General features: G+C 42.0%; 2 protein-coding genes across 3 annotated transcripts; one reads left to right on the top strand and one right to left on the bottom strand.

The window, feature by feature from the left end:
* Positions 1–2286: 2286 nt before the first annotated feature.
* Positions 2287–3762, top strand: c2h22orf23 (chromosome 2 C22orf23 homolog; the record flags this gene model as incomplete). The annotated part of the gene is made up of 6 exons (XM_053333555.1): positions 2287–2380; positions 2527–2589; positions 2759–2932; positions 3130–3255; positions 3422–3522; positions 3679–3762. Coding segments are annotated over exons 1-6 (642 nt in total), but the record flags the coding sequence as incomplete, so codon positions are not given.
* Positions 3763–4044: 282 nt separating this feature from the next.
* micall1a (MICAL-like 1a) lies at positions 4045–19077 on the bottom strand. Of its 2 annotated transcripts, none has more exons than XM_053333388.1 (16): positions 18636–19077; positions 15399–15447; positions 13534–13675; positions 13183–13283; positions 11740–11888; positions 10283–10884; positions 10129–10189; positions 9492–9925; positions 7688–8037; positions 7469–7603; positions 7249–7375; positions 6789–6879; positions 6473–6546; positions 5958–6072; positions 5807–5853; positions 4045–5529 (listed from the first exon to the last, which is right to left on the bottom strand). In XM_053333388.1, the coding sequence occupies exons 1-16, from the start codon at positions 18779–18781 to the stop codon at positions 5396–5398; spliced, it is 2757 nt and encodes a 918-aa protein (XP_053189363.1). In that variant the 5' UTR covers positions 18782–19077; the 3' UTR covers positions 4045–5395. The 2 variants fall into 2 exon arrangements, with proteins under 2 accessions (XP_053189363.1, XP_053189354.1); XM_053333379.1 differs by having other exon boundaries at positions 7688–8079; positions 18636–18923.
* Positions 19078–20693: the final 1616 nt, after the last annotated feature.

Below are 20693 nucleotides of genomic sequence, written 5' to 3'. Positions count from 1 at the left end.
GAGTGTGTGGGTGCATTTACAGACCAGCACGCGCACATGTTAATACAAGATGCAAAGTATTCAAATGATCTCTTATTATGTGCTTTTATTTCATGCTTTGAGTGTGAATATTTTAAAATGAGCAAATATACTGATGGACAGGCCAGCAGATTGACAGATAAACATATGCTGGAATACATTTGAGATATATAATATATTCAAGATTCAGGTTTCAGGTCTATAGTAAAAACCTCATCCTTTTCGTTGCGCCACTACTGCTAATAGGTTGGTCTCTGTCTTCCCTGTGAGGACATGCCGCTCAGACTTCTGAGAAGACCTGTGTGTGAAAGGTGATTATGTTCTGGCTGGTGTTTATCTGTTGACATGGGGTAGAGGCAGCCTGCTGTCTTCCCACAGATAATGGACTCCTGACTGCTGCTGATCCCCGATGACTAGCCCACCACTGATAAAGACTTCTTCTTCCCTCTGAGTGACGACTATACAAAAGACATCATCTATGCAAGCTTAAAGCTAAAAAAAAACAGCCTTTGTATAGCCTTAAAGACATTACAAAAGCTCATGTCTAGTTTGTTTGTTTGCCAGAAGAAAATTCACTTCCAAAGGCCTTGGACCATCTTTTTAGAATTATTATTATTATTATATATAAATAAATAAAAAGTAATATCAGGGAAAAACAATATGTTCTTAATGTAGTTTCTACAATTTATGAATTTCAAAGAGACAAACAAAAACCTTAAAATGTAAAAGTGTTTAAGATCCTTTGGAAATCTGGAACAAAACGTGAAAACAGTTGAGCTTTTTAGGTTAATCATGCACACAGAGCCTCACAATTTCCACTTCAGTGTAAAAGACAAATACTTTTCAATAAAGTGTCTAAAAGTTGTCCTAATTAATAAAAATAATATTACTATTCTATTTCCATATAAGAGCCATTTTCACTCATTTTTTTTAACTGTTCCTATTGGATTTCATGATACTGTATGAATGTATTTCATTATTTATATAGAAAGTGGAATTTGTATCAGAAAAGCTCAAATTAGAGAACTACAATAAGCTGTAGTCATAGGCCATGTTTATTTATTTATCTGTTTAATATTGGATAATTATCATAAAAACACGTCTTGGTTTAGTGTGAATAATAAAATGTTTTATGTCACAAACAGAAACGAAAATATCAATACAACCTGTCTTCGTCTCCATCTAGTGGTCAGATGTTGTCACTGCGCCTCTGGCTTAATAAAATAATAAAAACACACCAGATGAGTACAAAAATAATATCACAGCGAAGTGTTGACATAAAACCGTAACTAGAGCTGACATTTTCTATAAAAGATAATAATAATAACGTTATTTTAAAAACACTGAATTACGAATAAAACGGCATGTTATTAATCTGCCTCCGTAGAGAAGGGCTTGTTGCTACTCGGTTGCTATAGCAACACGCTGTCGTTTTGACGTCTGTGACCAAACTTTGCGAATTTACGGAGGATTTGTCGTTTTAAAGGTGTCTGAGTAAGTTCTCTCCATGTTGTGTTTAGTTCTATGTTTTCATGTCATGAATTTCTTTCGTATAGAGTCTGCATTAACTACAGTAACGGTAGTGTTTCTGCAGAAATTAGCCAGCGGTTTGAAGGTAGCTAAAGTGTTGCCTTACAATCATACAACTGTTTCCATTAAACAAACACAAGGAGCTGAGTTAATGACGCGCTCAGGTGACACATGTTGCCGCATGATGCCACAGCTGAGCCATAACTTGTTTTTTTATATAATAACATTGCATTAAGTTGCAGCTTGAAGTCCCTCATTTAAGCATTTATAAACTGTATTTATATATAAACAATAAAGAGTTTATTAATGTCAGAATGCTGGTATATAAACAGAAAATGAATGACAAGGTTGTAAAAAATAACAACAACAAAAACAGTTGTAATAATATAAAATATGTTTCCATAGGAGATGTTGTATTTGCTGAGGAATATTATACATTAACAATTACTTTAGAAGTCCTTATATATCCCTATAATTACACTGTAGTATGTTACAAGCTATTTATTAAATGTTTATATGCTGTTTATACAGAATAGTGCTTGTGAACTTGAAATCTCCTTATATCCCATTTAAATCAATATATCTGCAGTCATAGAGATGTAGGAGTTCATAATCAATCTATGAAACATCATCACAATCTGTCTTTCTGCTCAGAGCTCTGTATAATTTTGCAGTCAGTTGAATATGGATTGTGATGCACTGGGAGTGTGTTATTGTTCCTCTGTGCGTCTCTGGCAGATGGAGCCCTCCTCGCAGAGCCAAGTCACCGGGGGACTGTGGAACAACCCCAGACCCCCCCAGTACAGCAAAGGGACCCAGGATATGCTGAAAAGTGAGATGAAACTGTTTGTTGGTGATAGTTAAGAGTGAATGGGATCAATATATAGGTGAAATTATAAATATACATGCAGGTATACTTTCCACTGTCACTGTAGTCACTGCAGTTGTGTGATAATAATTCTCTCTCCTGGTGTTCAGTAATGATGCAGGAATCAAAGCTCACCAACCTCCAGAGGAAACAGATCAACGAATGCCTGAAGAGTGAGTTTGACGGCCAAGGATGACACCTCACGATGCATTCATTATAATACACAATTTCTCAGTTAGCATTGAATTGTCTTTGTTGCTGCACCACTCCCTCAACACATTATCTGAAACATTTTATATTCTCACATTAAGAACTTATTTTTAAAAACCTTTTCCTCCACAGACGGAACAGCTTTGCCACCACCCTCTGACCCCACACAATCAGCTTCTCCACCTCAGCCTAAAATCAGGAAATCTGTCCAGAAGTGCCTGCCAAACAAGCCTCTGAGGCGCAGTGCTGACTCTTGTCGTTCTGGGAACAACTACGTCAGAGAAAAGTTCCGCCCTGGTCCCATACGTATGTTACTGAAGCTGACACCCTAAGTTGGTGTACATTTATGTGTTCTCCTAACAGGCCTCTATTTCAAACAATTACAACATAGTTTATCCATCACTAAATATGAGTACATTTTTAGGGTTTTTCATTTGATTTTCTGTTTCTCCAAAGAAACATTCGGTCTTTTGTCACTTTTCTGGTTTCACCCATTTTTTAAGGAGACTTAGAAAAAGAGAAGAGAAGGCTTCAAAATATCCTGGCAACGGGACAAGAAGAGCCCACAGCTGCATCCTGCCAAAATGATGCTACTGAAGTGATAGTGGAGAGAGACGAGTATCAGGAAGGTGAGCCTGGCTGCAGAGAAACACATTTAGTGGAGGAGTTACGATGACAGCTGTAAATTTAACTTATTCATTTCATCCTGTCTTAAATTCTGCTCTAATAAACTCTGCTTGACTTTATAAATCGAGCACCTCTTAAATAAGTCTAATGTGTGTGTTTGTTTTGCAGTACTGGATGAGATAGCGGAAAGAAGACAGTTTCTGGAAGACATGGCCTCCATGGGAAAGGAAAAGCAGTACATCCACATCATCAACACTGAGATATCACAGGTAAACACACACGTTTACATGTTGCTCTGCTCATATCAGTCTGCACTATGCTTGGTTTTTACATGTCATCTGCAGTGATTTAGAGTGCACTGATGCTGTTAGAAAACCCAACTTCATCTTGCATAAACATCAGATTAACATTTTCCTCTCATCCAGAAACTCAGAGAGCTGGAGATGCTGGATAAGACCCACAATCGCCAGAAGGAAGCTGTGACATCTGAGAGGAGAGCAGAGAGAACAGAGCAGATAACAGAAAACAAGAAACAGAGAGGAACAGAGGAGACTGACTGCTGCTGACGTGCAGGAAACGCACCTTTACATCTATTAAAACCAGCGTCTAGCTAAAACACACTGAAACTCTGCACTGGATGAGTCGGGTGTTACATGAGTGTGAAAGCGATGTTTGCGAAGGTTACAGTCGACATGCTGCACTGTGGTTGGATTGTATAAGCAGGTGTGAGAACAAAACAGTGGCAGTGAAAGCATCAAATGTACAACAAACAAACAAACATGAACTACTCCCATGAATGTATTTTATTCGTCTGTCTTCCAGTGTCAGTTTTTTTAATATATACTTTAAAGAATCCTGCTGCCGTTTTAGGACAAAGAATAGCTGACAGAGATGCGACACTACAGAAGCCCTTGGTTTCAGCTGGACAGGAAGACAGGCACAGAGCAGAAACACGATGGAGGACAAATACATTTAGGACAAATCTAAATGACAAAACAAATACAGAATGAGCAAAACATAGACGTTTACATTAACTCGGACAGGTGACATTAATCCACATGGTTGCAATTAAATTAATGGCACTTGTACAAAAAACAGGTCGTTCCTATCCACTTTTAAGGCAAAACATGGAAACACACAGAAAGGCATAGTAAAATATAAATTAATGATTGCATATACACCTTTTCCCCAAAAAGTTAAAACTGTTATAAACTGGTTTTGCTACAGTTGTTAAAATAGATATGACATTTTCTAATATTCACTACTGCATGTGACCTTTTCGTGTTAATAAAACTCTCTAACAGGCAGTTTAATACTTTCTATGACGCTCTCCTCCACGCCTCACATTTTCTACATCAGTCGCTTTTTTTCCCCAGTCACACACTTATAAATACTGTAACTACGTCCATCCACAATGTTTCTGATGATATGAATTTACACACATGATACCATCGCGGAACGATCGCTCAAGAGACTAAAAACAAGGAGACCACAAATGATCGTATTATAGCAGCTAGAAGGGCTTATACGTGTCCACTGTTGATTGACCATTTCAAGGGTAGAGGTTGCAAATTTTAAAGCAACATTTATTTAAAAAAAAAAAAAAACAACAACTTTCACTAGTACCACAGGCTCAAACCAGACATGGTGTGAAAAGCCTCTCGGATATCCGTCTGCTGACCTGCGAACACGAGGAGCAGAGGAGCGAGTCAGGATGAGAACTTGATGAGATATCAGCTGATGAGTCTTTGTTGAGCTTTGACCAAGGCAGGGACATTGAAGCAACAACATGCAACAAATCAGTGCAGTAATTTGAAAATCTATGCTTCACTAGCTTGAACGGTCAGGGAGCTTACACGAACAAATGCATTGGCTCTTAAAGCACTTAAGTTGTTACACTGTCTCTTTAAAAACACATAAAAGGCAACTCAAAAACGTTCTTTTTGTAGGAGCATCAAGTAAGACGTTGAGCAGGGAGTGGACTCTGGATTGCACTTCAAGTCATTAATGACATTTAGAGGAGAATTCATCTTTTTTTTTTCTTGACCTTGATGTTTCTTCTCTCACATCCTTTTTGTTTTGTCCTTAGTCTTGTTAAAATAGTTTCTCCTCTTGGAGGAGAATGTGTCTGTTCTCAGCTGTTCAGCTTTTGTCCTTGCGGGGGCTGTGACTCTTCCCCGGGTCTCCTTTGTGGCTCAACCGCTTGAGCACCTTAATGGGTTTGAATTTTGCCCCTTTTTTCTTCTGCTGCTCTCCCTCCGGCTCTTTATGGAAGTCTGACGTGGATGAAAATGAGAAAGAAAATTAAGGTTTGCTTCACATAGTAGATCGTAAGCATCTCTACAGGGATTTTTAGCTCTTTAGTTTAATCTCTGTATATAAATGTCCAAAAATACTGCTAATCAAAATTACCTAATGGCTCTAAATTGCTTTTTTGTCCAACCAGCAGTCCAAAAGTCAAAGATATCCTCTCACAAATTTATGAAGAATTACTGACAGATGATCAAAATGTACATTTATCCTGCTATGAATAAAGCTGACACATCATCCTACCTTTTTTCTTCAGCATGGCTTCCATAAGTTTATCCTCCTCTTCTTCCCTGTGACAGACGAGCTGTTAGATTGCTGCTAGTAACAAAGTATCGCCTCTTAATACATCCTGCTTCACTGCAGGGACACACAGTAACTGCCAATTATTGATTACCTCTGTCTGTCCTGGTCCATGTTATTGACAATTTGGTTGCGCTGTTCGATGATGGTCACCAGCTCAGCCATGAGCTCCTGCTCCCGGCTCTTGTCCTCATCAGTCCAGTCTTTCTCTGAGGAGGAAGGGATGACGAATGATTTAATGTGTTTCGTGTTTAGTTCCAATTGTAACATAAGTGAATTCACAAAGTAAATATTACAACAGCATATCAAGTGAAATAGCATTTGGTCCTTCAGGGGTTTAGTTCCTATTAAGATATAATAGAATATAATACAGCCAATGGTGTGTTATTGAGTAGGTTCTATTGAACAGATGTGGTAATGCTGTTGTTTTCTTTTGCAGATAAGACTATAGTGGTTGTTGTTTAATTTAATCTGTGTGTGCATGCTACACACAGATTACATTACATTATTAGAAAGGCCAAATGACACTTGGGTGTCAGCTTATTGCTTTGTAACATGAGTCAAGCATAACAAACAAACATGAGGGTGGTGAATCTGACTAAAACACACCTGGTTTGTTGAGAAGACACCTCAGCTCGTACTCCACATCCGCTTGCCTCTCCTCCAGATTCTGCTGCTTCGCCCTGCAGTACACACACAGACACACACACACACACACACACACACACACACACATTACAAACTGTCAACTTCTGATACATTTTTTAAACTTCCAGTTACTCTTTAGTAAGTTCCAGTGAACTTTATATTTTCAGGAACTGCTTCAAATTTGCAGAGTCATAGTCAAAGGTCACACTGTGGGTGGATTGTTACTCTGGTGGCCGACTGGAATTGACGTTCCATAATTCTAACCTCTGATACTTACGTGTAGACCAGCTCAGCTTCTCGTCGCACTAAAAGGTGTTTCTCATGAATGAGAGTGAACCAGTCCACCAATAGGCGCTCCTCATCCTCATCTGAAAGCACAGCAGAGGAACACAGATATATATTTAAGTATACTATAATATAATTTATAGTGTAACTTATTGGTCTTTCAGGTGAAATCCAATCATTGTAGCTTTTTGACATTTTTTCTTGTTAGAGTTCTTAATATGTAAAAGTTAATTACAATGTATTATTATTGTGAAGTAATATATTTGTAATGTTTCTATTTTGAATATAGAGAAACCATCTTATGCACAGCATGTTGAGAGGTTTTATATCTTTAAATTGTTACATATTAAAATGAAAAATTAAAATGGAAAATTACAACTAGCACAACTCTAATCTTCAGTGGATTTAATTAATAATGAAGAATCTCCCTCATGAGCACTGTGATGCAATACCGTTCGGGTTGTCTCTCAGCTTCTTCTCCAGCTCAACTCCCCTCTGCTCCAACTCATCCAGCTGTTTCTCCAGCTGACCCATCTCTCCGTGGATGTCCTCCACTGGGATGTACTGATCTGACTGCACCTGGGTGAGCATGAGGACCGGATTAACTATTTCAGTGTTTCTTTAGCACATTCGTTCCATAAAAACATAGATTCTGCCTAGAGGTTTTTGTACCTTGCGTTTGATAAGCGGGAAGCCGTGGCCAGGGGCCGGAGGTCTGGCAGGACGAGGGCCTTTTGGAGGTCTGGTTTTGGATTTGGCAGGGGAGGGAGAAGCTTTCCTGTTGAACGGATTCTCCTTACAAATCCTCTAAAATGAGAAAAGAGACGCAGGTGGAATGTAGCATGTGAAGTTTATTGCTTTATATTGCTTATTTGAAGGTGGTCTTATTACCTTGTTGTGTGAAACGCTGACCCCTGAGGCCAATGGGCTGGGGGTGGTTGTGGGGCGCGGTGGCGGGGGCCCTGTCCCTTTGTTCCCCGAGCTGCGGCTGGTCTGTGGAGTGGCCGGAGCGGAGCTGGCATTTGACGGCACGGGGGAAGGGGAGGGGCCCGGGGAGGGATGAGGCAGACGCTCGGTGGAGGAGGAGGAAGGGGAGGCCGTGGAGTTGCACGGTGAACAGATGGAAGGCTCTGAGACGCTTTTGGTGAAGGAGTGTTCCTGGTCGCTGCTGGCACCGCCACCCGAGCGGGGCTGGGAGGAGCTGTGGTCTGAGCCAGAGGACAGACTCTCTATGCTGAGAGCTGGAGAGGGAGAGCAAGAGGAAGGCTGAGAGTGAATGAGAACTGAGGAGGAAAAATAGGGTTGAGTAAAAAAAATAAAATAAAGAGCAGGAATGAAACCAGATTTAAAATAGTTGGAATAGATTGAATGGAGACAGGATGGGGGGGGGGGGGGGGACAAAAAAAACAATGAATATCTACAACCAAGATCTTGCTCCTCCTGTTTTTAGTCCATCAGTACTTTGACACAGACAATGTTTTGTTCTGTCAGTGCTGTACTTTGTACTCCAGCACAGATGAAGCTGAAACGACAACTTTCATTTTTCAATTTGGGGGTATTGGAATCCATGTGGGATGTACCCTGTAGGAACTGAATCTCTTTATATAGACACAAAAACAGTGCATACTCATAGTGGAGCAAAGGTTATTTTATGACTGGCTGATAAATGCTAGGCAAGGATATTCTGTTTCATCAGTACTTCATGGCCAAATCCAGTCAAGCAGGCTTTTCAACAAATCAATCAGATACAACAAAAATGTTAAAAGTCAACTTTGTGGCACATTAGTAAGAAGCAAGGACACACTAGTGAGCTCAGCAGATGTGTAGAAACACAAATGACTACTGCAGGAGTACAACTAATGATTATTTTCATTAGCTTTTAATTAAATTGATTCATTGTTCGGTCGTTAAAATGTCAGAAAATGTCTAACACTGTTTTCAAAGCACTAGATGCATCGTAAAATGTCTCGTTATGTCCTGACCGACAGTCTGCAAACCAGAGATATTCAGTTCAGTATCACAGAAGACTGAAGAAACCAGAAAATACTCCTAAAGAAGCAGAGAATTGCTCTTAAAAAATTACCCAAAACTATTATAAATGATCAAAATAGTTGGCGATAAGTTATCTGTCTCTCGTTGCAGCTCGAGACAGAAGGATAAGAAAAAATAAGTCAAGTCAACAGATCAAGAACACTTCAGGATGCACAGACAGAGACGGGGCCAAAAACAAGACTACATCAGCATAACCTCAGAGGTTCACCACAGGAAATAAACCTCATGCCTCAAGAAAAGAAAGGCCTGGTTGCAATTTGCAAAACAGAACAGTGAGTGTGTTATGAAACCAGCGGCTGGAGAGAACCTACAGAGTAATATTACCTACTCAAACACAAGCAAATACATCAACACTTAACAGGGCAGCGCTCATCACATAGCAGGACAATAAGAGAGTTCTAATGTTAAAATTTTATATATACTACCTATTGTGTTTACATACATACATTTCTCCAATCAGATTTGCTTCAATAAACTGGGAGAATGTTTAAAAATAGCTGTAATTCTCACATAAGCAGGACAAAATGTGACAACACAGGTGGCCTCTTTGCATTTCATTCCTACAGAGGAACAGAGGGCAAAATGAAGATACCTCCTCCGTGTTTTTACAATGTAATGTTGTGGTTAGCTGACATCTTCTCACCTTGGTTACCAGCAGGAGGCTGTGGAGCACGGGGCGCCGGCCGTTTCTTGCTCCTGCCCGGGCTGGCAGAGCGGGATGAGCTTCCTCCACTAGGGGGGGTGTCTGCACCTGTGGCATCATCTCCATGGGTGATGTGGTACCACGGGTGAGAGGCCGCCATTGTTGTTGGATTCGCACCTCCTTCGCTCCCTCCTTCTTCTTCTTCCGCCTCGTTGTTTTCGTCGTCGTCGTCATCGTCGAATGGGTTGGCGGGTGGAGGGGGCGTGCTGGGTCTGGAGCCCTCGCCTTTGAGAGAGGACAGAGAGCCTACGTTGGGAGGGGTAGCCAGTCCTGCAGTGGTAGGGGGAGGGGGAGGGGCTTTCTTCTTCTTGTGCTCTGATTGGACCAGGGCGAGCCAAGGCGGGTCTTTGGGTTTATGGGTGCCACTGGACAGGCTGTGATGGTGAGATACACAGATAAGGATGGAGGGGGGGGTTACAGAGGGTAAGACAGCACGATACAGGGGGAGCAAACGATGACATGCTGTAACGAGATGCTTTCAGAATTCAGACAGAAAGCAGACGATGAATATGACAGAGGTAGATGAAATGAAAGAAATGGACAGGAAAAGAGGTTTTAAAAATAGAAATTCTGCTACCTTCCAGGAGACTGGGATCTTTCACGAGGTTTGGGAGGAGTCGGAGGCTTCTGATGTTCACCTGTGAATTCAGATAAAATATGAGGAAGAATATCTATCAAACAAATCCCACTTTCACCTTCACAATCATTTCCATTCTGCGGCGAGCACGTACCGCCTGTAAGGCCGTCTGCTGTGCGGGGAAGCCTGACCCGAGGGGAGGGGCGAGGAGGAGCGGCGTGTTCGGACACCCTGCGGGGAGCCGGCACTGGCCGACCGACACCTTCCTGATGACTGACAGGTGTAGAAGTGATGTCCCCGTTAGCCTTGTGTTTGTCCGGCGTTTGAGTCTCTTCCTCTTTCACTCCTTCATCCTCCTCCTCTTCCTCCTCATCACTCTCATCGAAAGGGTTGGGAGGAGAAGAGGAACGCGGTTTCTCCACTGTGTCTCCACTCTCATCCATCTCTTTAGTGTTTTCTGACGGGTCTGCTTCGTTTGTTGTAACAGGAGTGACTGTGACAGAGTCGCCAGGCACGTCAGTATCATTCGCTGTATTTGCTGGGGATGAAGTGTTTGTCTCGTCCCTCTCGGAGAAGTGAGGCACGCTGCGACCAATCCTTGCAGACTCAACTAGACCAGGCCTTTTACTAAGGTCTGGCCGGCCGTTCTGATTGGCTAAAGCAGGCCTCGAGAGGTGATGCGTGCACACCAACGCCCCAGAGTCGCTTCCTAATCTGTAGGATCCGGGGAGCAAAGTGCTGCGACACTCGGTGCACCTGAGAGGAGAGTGACACAGGAGGACAGTGAGATCTACGACTGAGATAATAAGCTACGAGCACAAGTGTGACAAAATAATACACACAGTAATATGATATTCCTTTATATGGACAAAATCTGTTGATGCATTTCTTTCTGCTGTTTAAATTATAATCCTTAAGATTTGAATGACATAACACCCTATTTTAGATACTATTTATGTTTGGTTTTTTTTTAAAAGGAAAAAAGCCACTGATGCCTAGCAACAAGATAAATAGTTGCAGGCTCCTCAGCAAAGGAACTAACTCCTTTAACTGAGCCATGCTGTTGCGTAGAAAACTTCTTGCACAGGTTGCAGCATGAAATCAGACTGAGGTTACTTATGCCATGCTTGACGGCATGGCAATGTCTTTATTAAAAGAGTACTCCGCTGATTTAGCACCTGCTGCCTGCATTAACCCCACAGCACCTCAGTTCACTTGACTGCACAGATTCAGGTGTGTTATGCTAGTAGGAGCTAATATAGCCTTGAGCTGCTCACCTGAAGCAGAGATGAGAACTACAGAGGTCTGGTACCTCATGTCTCTCTCCCAAGATTACGGTCTTCAACTCTGAACAGCATGATGCGTAAAATCAGGGGAGTTCCCCTTTACTATGTTTGGCTGCATTATTAAGAGACACACTGCATTGCTCTTCTGTTGCATTTTGCTGCAGTATTAAACCACCCTCGCTCTCATAACAACAACCACAGGTGTTGCCAAGTCAACCGGAACTGAAATCTCAAGGATTATAACTTAAACTCACCATAATGTAATTTCACTCATGGCTAAATAAAGCATTTATAACACACGGTAGTCAGTAGCTGCGGTGTTCACCTGAAGCAGTTGCGATGGTAGAGCTTGCCATCCACCAGGAACCTCTGCACCAGATGGACGTGTTTTTGACAGGCGGCGCAGGTGCTGCTCAGCGTGTTGCGCTTCACCGTTGCGACCGCCTCTACACCTGCCTCGGGGGGCTTGATCAGCTAATGCAGGCGACGTTATTTGAAGGGAGGTGGCGGCGGGGGTGGGAGACGCCGGGGGGAAGAGGGGAGATGGAGAGTAATGGGGGAAGGGAGGGGAGGGGGAGATCAAACACGGAGTCAGGATTTGAGGAATGCGGATTCTTCTGTTTAAGCTCGCTACATCTACTTACTATGACAATCTACTCTCATTGATTCATTACCGCATTTCTTTTTCATGTTAAAACATCAGCTGATTGAAACATAAAAGGTAGGTCATGATATCAGAACTTTTTATTAGTAAAAAAATCCAAACAGCTTGGGTTAGTAGCTCCTGGGACTCACATATTATTTTTAGATATGATTGATATCTTAATATTGATATATTGTGTCAGGCATTTGGGCTTTTTATTTGATTGGAGTAAATAAAAAGGGGTTAGCAGCAACATATTCCAAAACTTGGCACACAGTGTTAGGATAATAAAACTGTTAGTCTTTTATGTACAAAAGGTGGTTTAAAAAAAAAAGAGCAAAAAAATCCAAAACAAAACAAAACACTGACCTATCTGTTTTTGCTTTCACCTCCTAGCCCACCCACCACCCCCATCCTACTGCCTAGGCTCAGGAGGACCAGAGAGTGGAGGGGGGATCAGATGTGAGGAGGAAGAAGAACAGGAAGAGGAGGGAGTGGAATGGATTTCCATCTAAAGAGGGGAAAGGCGGGGGTCGGGGGGGGGGGGGGGGGGGTTGAAGTTGAGGAGGAGGATGCCAGTATGTGGAAGTACGGGGATGGAGGAAAGAATATGAGGGCATGCGAAAGAAAAGAGAGACAGGATACAGAGTCTATCTTTATAGACTTACTCTACCTCTGTTGTTTGGGTTTTCCCCTGGCGTGCAACACAAAGCCCAAAAATATCTATCTGCTTATTGTACATTGTTGCACTGAAATGACAGGATGGGATTTGTATTGTACAGATCTAATGACTAAATACCCCCAAAACTGCACATGCAAAATGATTTTTTTATATATATATTCCAAGGCTTCAGATACACACTAAAATACTATTAAAGACACGTGAGGTTGTAGTGTGCTTATCCAGTCCACAGAAGGACTCTTGTTAATAAAATGGAACCTAAAAAAAAATAAAACTTAACATGCAGTTTCAGTGGAAACTTCATGCGGAGATTGTTGAGTTTTAGTGCGGCCTTCAGATTACCAGGACCGCAGTAATTTAAGAGAATCTGGATCGACACATGCACGAGAGTAATTCCTGTTGGTCTCTGCGTATGCTCTCCTGGTGCCAAGTCTTGTTCTTACCTCAGACTCAACCACTTTTTCTTCCAGAGGGGTTGGAGGCCTTTTCTGGGCTGGCTCATTGTGACTGACAGAACTAAGCCTCTTTATACAAGGAGGGTTTGCTGCGGGCAGAGAAGTTGTCAGTTAATGATATAAACTCGCAATAAATTATGAAAGTTACAGTCATAACCATGAGTTACGATGCTCTGTGTCAAGGGTCTGAGGGTGTTTATGGCTCTGAAATGATCAGATGGAAAACAAACTAGATGTACGTTATTTTCCAGAAGTCAAAATCATCTAATGTTGAGTCAGAAAAACAACTACTGAGTTAAGAGGGTGCACATTGCTGCTCTGAATGCAGCGTTCACCAACCTTGAGACTTATTGTTGAAAAAGTTGTAGTACTGGGAGACGTAGGTGATGATGCTGAGCCTGTCAGGCACTTTCATGGACACCATATCCTCTGGGTCCAACAGGGCTGGAATCCCCAGCTGCGTCTCGGCCACTTCAAAGGCCTACGATGAAGCGACGAGGGAAGAGGAAGCGGGTTGGGAGGGTAGGAGATAAGGAAGATGTTGTAGATAAGTATGAAGCAGAGAAAACAGTAAGCAGTGGGTTAACATGTGCCAATTATTCTAAATGAACCTCTGGGACTCTTTAGGCAGGTTATCATATTACATACTGAGTCTAAGTGAAGATAGAGTGATGCATGCGTGCAGCAACCAGCAGCTACACAATACCCTGATTGCACCATTATCAGCTGCTCATATTGTCATGTGTTATACCTTGAGGATAACCATCAGTCAAATGAAAAGTTCCAATGAGGAAATGAGAGGGTGTGTAAGGTTGCATAACAACGCAGAGACAATCCTTGGGCGTCACGCGACACTAAAATCCAGCCAACAAAAGCCTCACAGGAGTAAAGTGGAACTAAACTCATCAGAATACATTGTACTGCACCATGTAAATAATACCTGCATCATAGCTGAATACTTCTCTATTCATAGGTCTACAGATCTACTTTGCTGCAGTTTATTTAAACCAAATGAATGTTCTATCAATATTGATATTACTGATTCATGAGATCAGTCAGATGAGCGTCCAACTGGGATGCTATTATGATTCATTCTCCTTTCAGACTTCCAGGCACATGAAAGCTGAAATGCATCGATGCGTGTCAGGATGACCCGACCTGCCTACATGCCGGGCAGACTGATATGCAATACTGAAATGTGTCCAAAGATATTCAGTTTACTTTCCTGTGTGACCAAGAAACACATAAAACTCTGACATTTAAGAAGCATGCGGCAATGACCAAACCTTACAGTAGCTTCATTTGCACCTCTGCAGTTATACAGTGTGATTCTATAGATAGCAGCGGAGTGTGAACTACAGTAGCACGCTTGAGTCTCTTAATGCGGACAGGAGATTAACATAAAAGCAGTCATATGAAAAGGGTACACATGGCTTTAATGCTTGTTTATGTTAGGCCTGTGTTTATGACTCCAGTAAGAAAGGGAAATTAGTAATCCCTGGAGAGACAACCATGAACAAATGAGAGGAGTTAAACCTGATTTAGGAGCTTTGCATGCTCTCTATATTTACAGTAGTGCCTTGTGGATACAGTGAGTCTATTGCTACCACCAACTGCTTCACTTTCCCTGAACGCTGCAGGATAAAAAAGAATATCAAACAGCAGCAAAGACTGGCCAAAGCTGAGCTCAGGCTGAAAATGAGGAGACTCCCATTTCATCCCCCAATGTCCTGTTGGCTTTCATACAATGTGGAAAAACCCAACCAGGGAAATGTTGTTTTTTAAAAAAGTTTTGAGCTGGTTTCAACCCACTTAGAATGTAAAGCTGCAAGGTCAGCAAACCTCTCCAGATAGTCTCTCAGCACGCTCGTGTAGAGAATTTTCTGCTTTCTCCTCCTCACCCTGTTTGCTCTCGTTTATTCCTAGTCAGGATTCATCTGGATTACGTAGCACATGTTTCTCCACACAGAAACTCAAATACGCTGAAGTCACACCCTTGATGACTGCATGTAATAAGGGTGAATAATTTTAGGGCTGGGCAAAGCAGGCGCATTAACAGATGCAACAGCTGAGGCTGAGAGACAGATAACAGTTAGGTAAGGTGATTTAACTCAGCCTCCCGTGAATGGAGACGATAAAACGACAATGATAAGAAACAAAAACACCAAACCTCAGAACATAAGGCTGTAAAAAAATGGACTCACCAGTTGGTTGTTCTCGTAGACATTTTCTTTAGACAGCGAGCCAAAATCTCTGCAGTGATAAAACAGAAATATGAAGTTAAAATTCAAAACGACATTTGAGATATACGGCTGCAGCCTGGCTCAGTGAGGTCGGTCTATACTGTTAATATAGCCTGCAACAACTGCAACTCATGGTGTCTCCTTTTAGGGCAGCACCATAAAGAAATAACTTGTCCAGGTTATACTGAGACAACAGGATCGTACTGTATTTAGCTCTCTGACCTATTTCCACGTATGTTATGAACCATCAAAACTCTATTATTGGCTTGACAGCGTGACAGACAGAACTGGTGATCGGTCATGCTTCGCAACTGGCCCATGAAGCAACGCTGCCAAACCACACATTAATGATTCCTGTAGTGAAAAAACCCACAAGGACCAAAGTGAAGAAGGAGCAGCAGCAAAGAGGACTGATGTGGTGATAATTACAAGGCACAGCTATTAAAGGCTTGAAGCGAGGGACTAAAGGCAGTAAACATCCTGCAGTAAAAATGGAAAATGTCTGAGGTGTTTCCAGGATGACAGTGTGTTTGCTTGCATAAGTAAAGGTATGTTGGCAGAAGCGTGTGGCAGTCTGAACAACGCCGAGGCGGAAAAAACAGCACGACCTCGGCGAGAGCTTGCGGGGACCGTGTGGAACTCTCAAGAAAGAAAAAAAAAAAAACCCTCTGAATGAGCTCCGTGTTGGACTTGCACAAAGTGACCTCTGTTCTCTCTAATCTAGTTCCCATGGTCACACGCACACGCACCGGCTCGAACATCAAGATCATGTCAAAACAGGCCCGCTGCGTCAGATCTACCAGCACAGCCGGCTAAAAAACAGCAGCAGCTTAAAACATAAAACTTTGTGCTTTAACAGTTGTTAGGAGTTCAGATAGGTTCGAGCCTCGCCGAACTGACGACGCCGGCCGACATTCACACGGATGATGGAGTGGTGCTGTGTGTGTGATCTGAATTGAGAACCTAATCCGTTGTGACTCAGAGTCTCACTCCAAGGTTTATTTTGGGAAAGAGGACTGCTGAGGGATGTGAGAGAGTGTGTGTGTGTCAGGTATTGAAAATCGACATGATCAAAAAACCTGGAAGGACTGGTAAATCTAGTTCAGACAGATATGGAGATTTGTGTTTACTTGCGAATATAGAGCATTGAGATTATTGAGATTTGATCATATTGTGACAGTCAAGTTTATAAATACCTAAAACAATCAAAAATAGTTTTAGTCGAGGATGTGGTGAAACAAATGTGTGCATCCTGTAGACCTTTTAAATCACTGCGGCAAAATGATCTAAAATGGCTGATACAGTGTGAACAGCTGCATATTAAGCACCATTAAATTTAAATGTCATTTTAATGGGACTCTCCCATGAACTTTTGTTAACTAGGCCACAGACTACGCCCTACACTCATAATATCAAGCCCTTCTTCATTGGCTTAGAGTGACAGTTGGTCTCAGCTGAGGAGATTCAGATGAGGCCACGGCTGCAGGAGCGTCTCCCCGCTGCATGGCTGTGATGTATTTTGATGAGAATACATCGGCCGCAGAGAGCAGAGCGGCACTACAATAGCCGGGCCCGGCATTAGAGCTAAATCCAGTTTGACAGGCGGAGGTCTCAGCTGCAGATTAGCCTGACGGACTGTCTGTCTGGATCAGGGCGAGTTCGGCCAGGCCGCTGAGGCTACTGTACACAGAGGGCCGAGTGGGAAAGGCATGCTGGGACACAAACTGAAGAGGCAGAGCTGAAAAGCTGGTCATTTAGGATTTGTCCACTCTCGGACTTTCAGCTTTACTGCTGGGTGCTGCGTGTGCAGATAAATTCCACTTCACCGACTTGTCCTTCGGTGAGCGGTCCCAGTGAATGTTTGCCCTGCTACCATCCAAGCGTAGTCCAATTTGCTCACAAAAGTCTGGATCATCTGAGCAGCGAACGGCGGCATGAGCAAGACGCTTATTGTCTGAAGTCATTCCGTCACATCACATTTCTCCTCCTCAGGGACAGAGGAGGGACACAGAATGCCGTTTACTACATGCTTTTTCACAATCCTCAAAAAACAACAAGGCTCGTTGAGTTGAGCTGTTTTCAGTAGGAATCAAATCATTAATCTTAATGCAGTCAACATCATGCTCTATCCACTCAGCTACACAGAGCCACATGCCACACAGGAGGACTGGTGCTTTTCCACAGACGTGTGTGTCTAATGTGAGTCATGTGAAGGTCAGAGTCTCTGTGTGTGTTTACTGTCACACAGCAAACAACAGAAATGCCTCTAATCAAATGATGCGACACACCAGCCCCAGATTAAGATTTAAAACATGATCATGAAGGCCCTCTTGTATGAGAGATGGTTAGTACTAAAAGTGTCAGACTGCTCATCATTAAATAAAACACACCAGCAATGGCTCATCCAATTTACTGAGCTGCATGCGAGTTACACGACACATCATCTCCTGATCCTTGTTTTCATTTCATTTTAATCACAATGAAACAGTCTTTGTGCCTGGTGGTAGATTCTGATCTGTGTGTGTGTGTGTGTGTGTAAAATGCCTGGAGGAGGGGTGTGTTTTTACAGACATGTTACATGGCTTGTCAGACTGTGTTATTTACAGCACACTGGTCTCTCATTCTGTAATGTTGTGTTACGTTATTATATTATTGCAGGTGTTTTTGGCTATGGTGCATACACATGCACATTACAGAAGTATAGTGTGCTCAAAATGTGACACAGATGGCATATTCTCTTGCTCCTGTGTTTAGGAGAAGTTATCTAACAACTGGCAGATTAACATTCAGCTATGCTACTGTGTAATTCTGGATTAAGAAACTTTCTGCTTAAAATGTATCCAAAAAACAAGAAAATCTAATCTTTGTTGACAGAGGCCTTACATAATCTCAGTCCTTGTTAAACTTATCATGAAACAATTCAGAGCAGAGATGAGTTCATGAGTTCAAACTGAGTTGTGTATCTGTATCCAGACTGGACCATCATTACAGTGTGAATACATTTTAAAGACAGTAGTTTAACAGCCAGTCACTCCTATAGCTGCCTAAAATCCAAACTGTTAACATGGGTCTAGTTTTAATGCAGCTATCGATCATCAGCACCTATCAGCAGCCCTCGTGTTATGTACAAATCCGTTGCAGTATTAGAAGCTATCTATTGAACAGCAGTGTTACACAATTTGTCTTCGGGTTACTTACATCAGCTCTGGTCTGTAACGATGTATTATTGCACAAAATGCCAACCCGTCCCGAAAGGACGTTGACATGTCCTTTATTTCCACCTCGTTGTAATTTTCACACTGTATCCGACACCACTCCTGGAGAGCCTTCAGAGAGCCCATCATGTCACTGTCAGAGAAATCCAAGTATTCCTGTCAAATCAAATAGATGGGGGGTTTTTTGGTCCCAGGTGTGACAGGAGACAATCCAAAGTCTCTTCTCCGGTCATAAACGAGCCATCAGCAGCGTTTGGATGAAGGGGCGACAGCCAGGCAACACCCGATGTCTGGATAAGTTACGTCACATTCATTTACAGCCAGTGAGTCACGTTCAAAACTTGTATGGTTTGCATGCTAGCTAGATAATAGCTCACTTTTGCAACTAAAACCTGCATTATCTGTTTTATTTGCTGTACGCAGGTATTCCCTGGAACTTTGACCAGAAGCCAGCAGATTAAAAACACAGCCTATATCTAAAATAGATAACGGTATCTTGCCAACAAAGTTCCTGCCTTAACCAACTCAGCTAAGTAGCTAACATTAAGGTAGCCTGCTTCTAGCTTCCCTTTGCGTCTTCTTTAGCGAGTGAAGGTTGTCTTTGTCCGTGGAGAGAGAGGTGCTGCAGTTTGGGTCGATGCAGAGCTGGCAATTTACTCCTTGTTCGAGACTGACCGCCATACGGCTCGTGTGTTGATGCGGTGCCGGTGTTCCGGTTTGACCGGTGACCGTGTTAACCGAGGACCATCAGACCAATGTGTTCGTGGTTGTCGTGACGACAGCTGTTGAAAACAGGAACAGAAAGCGTAGGTGTCCTCCTAAAAGCCGTGAATTCTCTTAAATGTAATGTTCAATGCAATATACATTCATCTAGTCCTTTTTGTTTGCAACTAGAAGCACTGACATTTCTAAAGTTATTTTTATGCTGGGGAAAATTACAGATTAGCCTGGCAGCTAGCGTTTTATGTGGAATTTGACGCTTTTTATACAGATGAATTGGTCGAATATAAACCAATTTCTGGCTGAGGTTAACTTTATAAAATCCCAAGATATGCTATACCTGCACTGCACTGCACTGTTTCCAACTATAAGCTTCCTCCACTACGAGCAACCAAGACCCATTCTGCTAAGAGGCACCAGATAACACGGTCACACATTAAAACGGAACACCTGCAACGGCGGGTACTGGATCAAACACACTGTGCTACTAGTCGTGCCACAATTAAAGCACACTAAAAAAAATCATCACGGACGATCGAAATTGATCAAAGCAGCCCAAGGCCGGTGCCAAGCCGCCCTCTTTGCATTAATTGAAGCACTGTCCGACAGCCTGCCTACTGTCGCCCCCCACAGACTGACATGTTGTTTCTCTCATAGACATATATACGTAGACGCCGCATTGACTGCTGCTGCCGAATGGAGTGACGTGCCTACACGGCGGCCATCTTGGTACGGGGCCACTCGCCCCTGCAGCGCATTACGTATATAGAGGAATGACTGTTTGCACCATGGTTTGCACTATTAAAAAGTGCTCATACATCGCTGAATGGTAATAAAAATAAATAAATAAAATTGCTGAATTGTCAAGACAGACAGACAGACAGATAAATACATAAATAGAACAAAAGGAACCCAGAAAACGTTTAGATGTGTTCAAGTCTTTATTTAGGAAATGCTTGTAGGGTTATTTCATTTGATTATTATTTTTATTATTATGTTGCTATTATCATTATATTATTATTATTACTATTATTATAATTTTGTTGCTATTATCATTATATTATTATTATTATCATCACTATTATAATTATATTGCTATTATAATATTTTCATTATCATTATAATTATATTACTATCATCATTGAATTAGTCCCAGATAGCAGAGTCATTGAAACAATGTTAAGTCATTGAAACAACGTTGAACTTTTTGCACCCTCAATTAATATTGAAATGTTGATTTTCTAACTGAAGATCAACAGAATTTCAATGGTATTTCAACTAACACAAATGTTGAAACAATGTTGAAATTTCAACCTAACTA

Source organism: Scomber japonicus, chromosome 2 (assembly GCF_027409825.1).
Source record: "Scomber japonicus isolate fScoJap1 chromosome 2, fScoJap1.pri, whole genome shotgun sequence".
Classification (NCBI taxonomy): Eukaryota; Metazoa; Chordata; class Actinopteri; order Scombriformes; family Scombridae; genus Scomber; species Scomber japonicus.
This window is presented reverse-complemented; position numbering and strand designations above follow the sequence as displayed.